Source organism: Babylonia areolata, chromosome 28 (assembly GCF_041734735.1).
Source record: "Babylonia areolata isolate BAREFJ2019XMU chromosome 28, ASM4173473v1, whole genome shotgun sequence".
Classification (NCBI taxonomy): domain Eukaryota; kingdom Metazoa; phylum Mollusca; class Gastropoda; order Neogastropoda; family Buccinidae; genus Babylonia; species Babylonia areolata.
Genome location: NC_134903.1, coordinates 25172280 through 25174743, shown reverse-complemented (window position 1 = coordinate 25174743; position 2464 = coordinate 25172280). Strand labels below are relative to the sequence as shown.

The 2464-nt window shown below is 44.6% G+C and overlaps 1 protein-coding gene across 1 annotated transcript in view; it reads right to left on the bottom strand.

Moving 5' to 3' along the window:
• Positions 1-733: 733 nt before the first annotated feature.
• LOC143302024 (uncharacterized) overlaps positions 734-2464 on the bottom strand; it is a 3920-nt gene continuing 2189 nt past the window's right edge. The window contains exons 2-3 of the mRNA XM_076616510.1: positions 1293-1322; positions 734-859 (exon numbers count right to left, since the gene is read on the bottom strand). Coding sequence (XP_076472625.1) covers positions 734-859; positions 1293-1322 — 156 coding nt within the window. The remainder of the gene's footprint in view (positions 860-1292; positions 1323-2464) is intronic.

Below are 2464 nucleotides of genomic sequence, written 5' to 3'. Positions count from 1 at the left end.
CTGTCAATCACTACTCCAGCTTTCAACTTCACGTGGACTGTAATTTGAGACATGAGTGTGAAGACTGGCGGGACGAAGCAGCCCATTGCCCCTTCAGCAGTCCTGACTGTCAGGGGTTCGTGGCGTTGTGTAACAAGTGCTACAAGTTCGTCAGAAGTCTACATGCTTTTGAGAGTCATGAAACTGATGTGAACAAAAGAGGTAACCAGTACTGTCGTTCTTTTGGGGGGTTACTAGGTAGTCCTACATGTATGCGTGCAAAGGAATGGTATAGCAAACTGCAGAGAACCGTAATACTTGGTCCTGACGGGGACACTGAGAGACCTATATTTTTGATTGGTTTGTTTTCTCAGGATCTGGTATTGCTTAATATGTACAGAGAAACTGTGACCAGTGAAGACAAAACTGCTCTGTTCCATTCCCAGGAAGTTCATAGATATTTCACAGAAAGAAAAATATGTTTTCTAAGTTCTGGGCTGTCTACTTCTGGTCGTTCTTGTGCGCTAAATTCTCTTTCAAGGTCCTACGGTGCCATTTGCGAAGTGAAACCTGTAAAACACTCTAATTATTCCAAGGCAATTTCACTGACCAGTTTGTCATTTTCACCACCGTCAGAGCAGCAGTCTTTGACGACGTGTCCTGATGGTCAGGTGACACGTACATTTCTCTTGTGTGGTTCCCACCAGTATAAAGTCTGTGGTCAAGAGCGTACTTCTGCCTGTACTTTTTCTGGTCACTTGTCAAACCTCACCAGTGAGTTTGAGGCAACAGATCTTCGCACCACTTTCGTTCCGATGTTCACGTGCAATGATGACGTGACCACGTTGTCATACTCTCTGGTGTGTGACTTCATCGTTGACTGTCCAGACAAGAGTGATGAGTCTTTCTGTAAACATCTTTCTTGTGATCGCATGTTCACCTGTTCAAATGGTCAGTGTGTGCGTTATGACAAGGTTTGTGACATCCATTCTGAATGTCCTGATGACTCGGATGAAAAGGCATGCACCCATTTTAGATCTCCATATTTGCGGTCTATATCACAGTACATTCCCTTTCCTGCTCTCATCAGTTTTGATGGCAGACGTTTTCTCTCCAATGAAATGAAACCCAATGATTCCTGTCCTGACACACATTACCGTTGCCCTGATGAGTTCAATGACTGCCTGCCTGTCTACACACGCTGCAATGGGATGTATGACTGCATCAACCACCAGGATGAAGAGGGGTGTGGGGAAATTACATGTCCAGGATTCTTCAGGTGCAGAGCATCCACAACATGTCTGCACACTGACCATCTGTGTGACGGCTGGCCTCACTGCCCTCTGCATGAGGATGAAATGTGTCACACGATCTGTCCTGTGGGCTGTCTGTGCCAGGCTCACACTTTCCTCTGTCCGCAGCCTTTCCCCATGAAACTCTTCCCTGGTGTTCGTTCTTTAGATGCCACAGGTTCAGGTATGACACTGTCTGAGGTGCACAACCATACCTATCTTGTTCATCTCGTTCTTGCTCATTGTTCTCTGTCACAACTTCCCAAGATGAGGATGTCAAATCTGAGGTTTCTTGATCTCACTGGGAACAACCTGCAGCACGTCAACATGACTTCATTCTTTAACATGGAAAATCTGAAAACTTTGCACTTGTCCAGCAACCCCCTCACTTCATTACACACCGCTGCCTCATATGGTTTCCTTCATAAATCGTTGACAATACTTGATCTCTCATATACAGCACTGACAGTGTTTGATGTTAATGTCTTGGCACAATTTCTTACTTTAAAGAAACTGAATTTAACATTTACCTTAATTCATAGCATCACTCCTGATGGTTTTCAGCCCACCCCCCAACTAACTGAACTGTACATGGATGGAAGTCCTTTGAAAACGTATCCTGCTGATGTGTTTAAAAGCCTTTCTAGTCTGAAAGTCATCTCTGCACAGAACTATAAACTATGCTGCAAAGAAGTACTTCCACTTTACTTTGATGACAATTTTTGTTATGCTCCAAAAGACGAAATTTCTTCATGTGAAGATTTACTTCAGTCATGGTTCTACCGGGGGTTTCTTTGGCTGACTGCCTGTCTATCACTGACAGGTAACATGTTCTGTTTCTGTGTTCGATTGTTCATGCAGAAATCTACCTCAAGTGGGTTCAGTGTGTTTGTCAGCAACCTTACTATGGCAGATTATCTAATGGGTGTATACATAGTTATCATCGGAGTAGCGGACGAACAGTTTCGTGGCAGATATCTCCATCATGATGACGCTTGGAAAAGCAGTGTGGCCTGCACTGTGGCCGGATGTCTGTCTCTGATGTCCAGTGAGGTGTCAGCTCTGATCATCTGGCTGATCACACTGGATCGTTTTGTAGTCCTTCACTTTCCGTTCAGCAATTTGCGGTTCAGACGAATGTCAGCAGTTACGGTTTGCATCGTAACTTGGTTTGTGGGTTGGGTCCTTGCCTT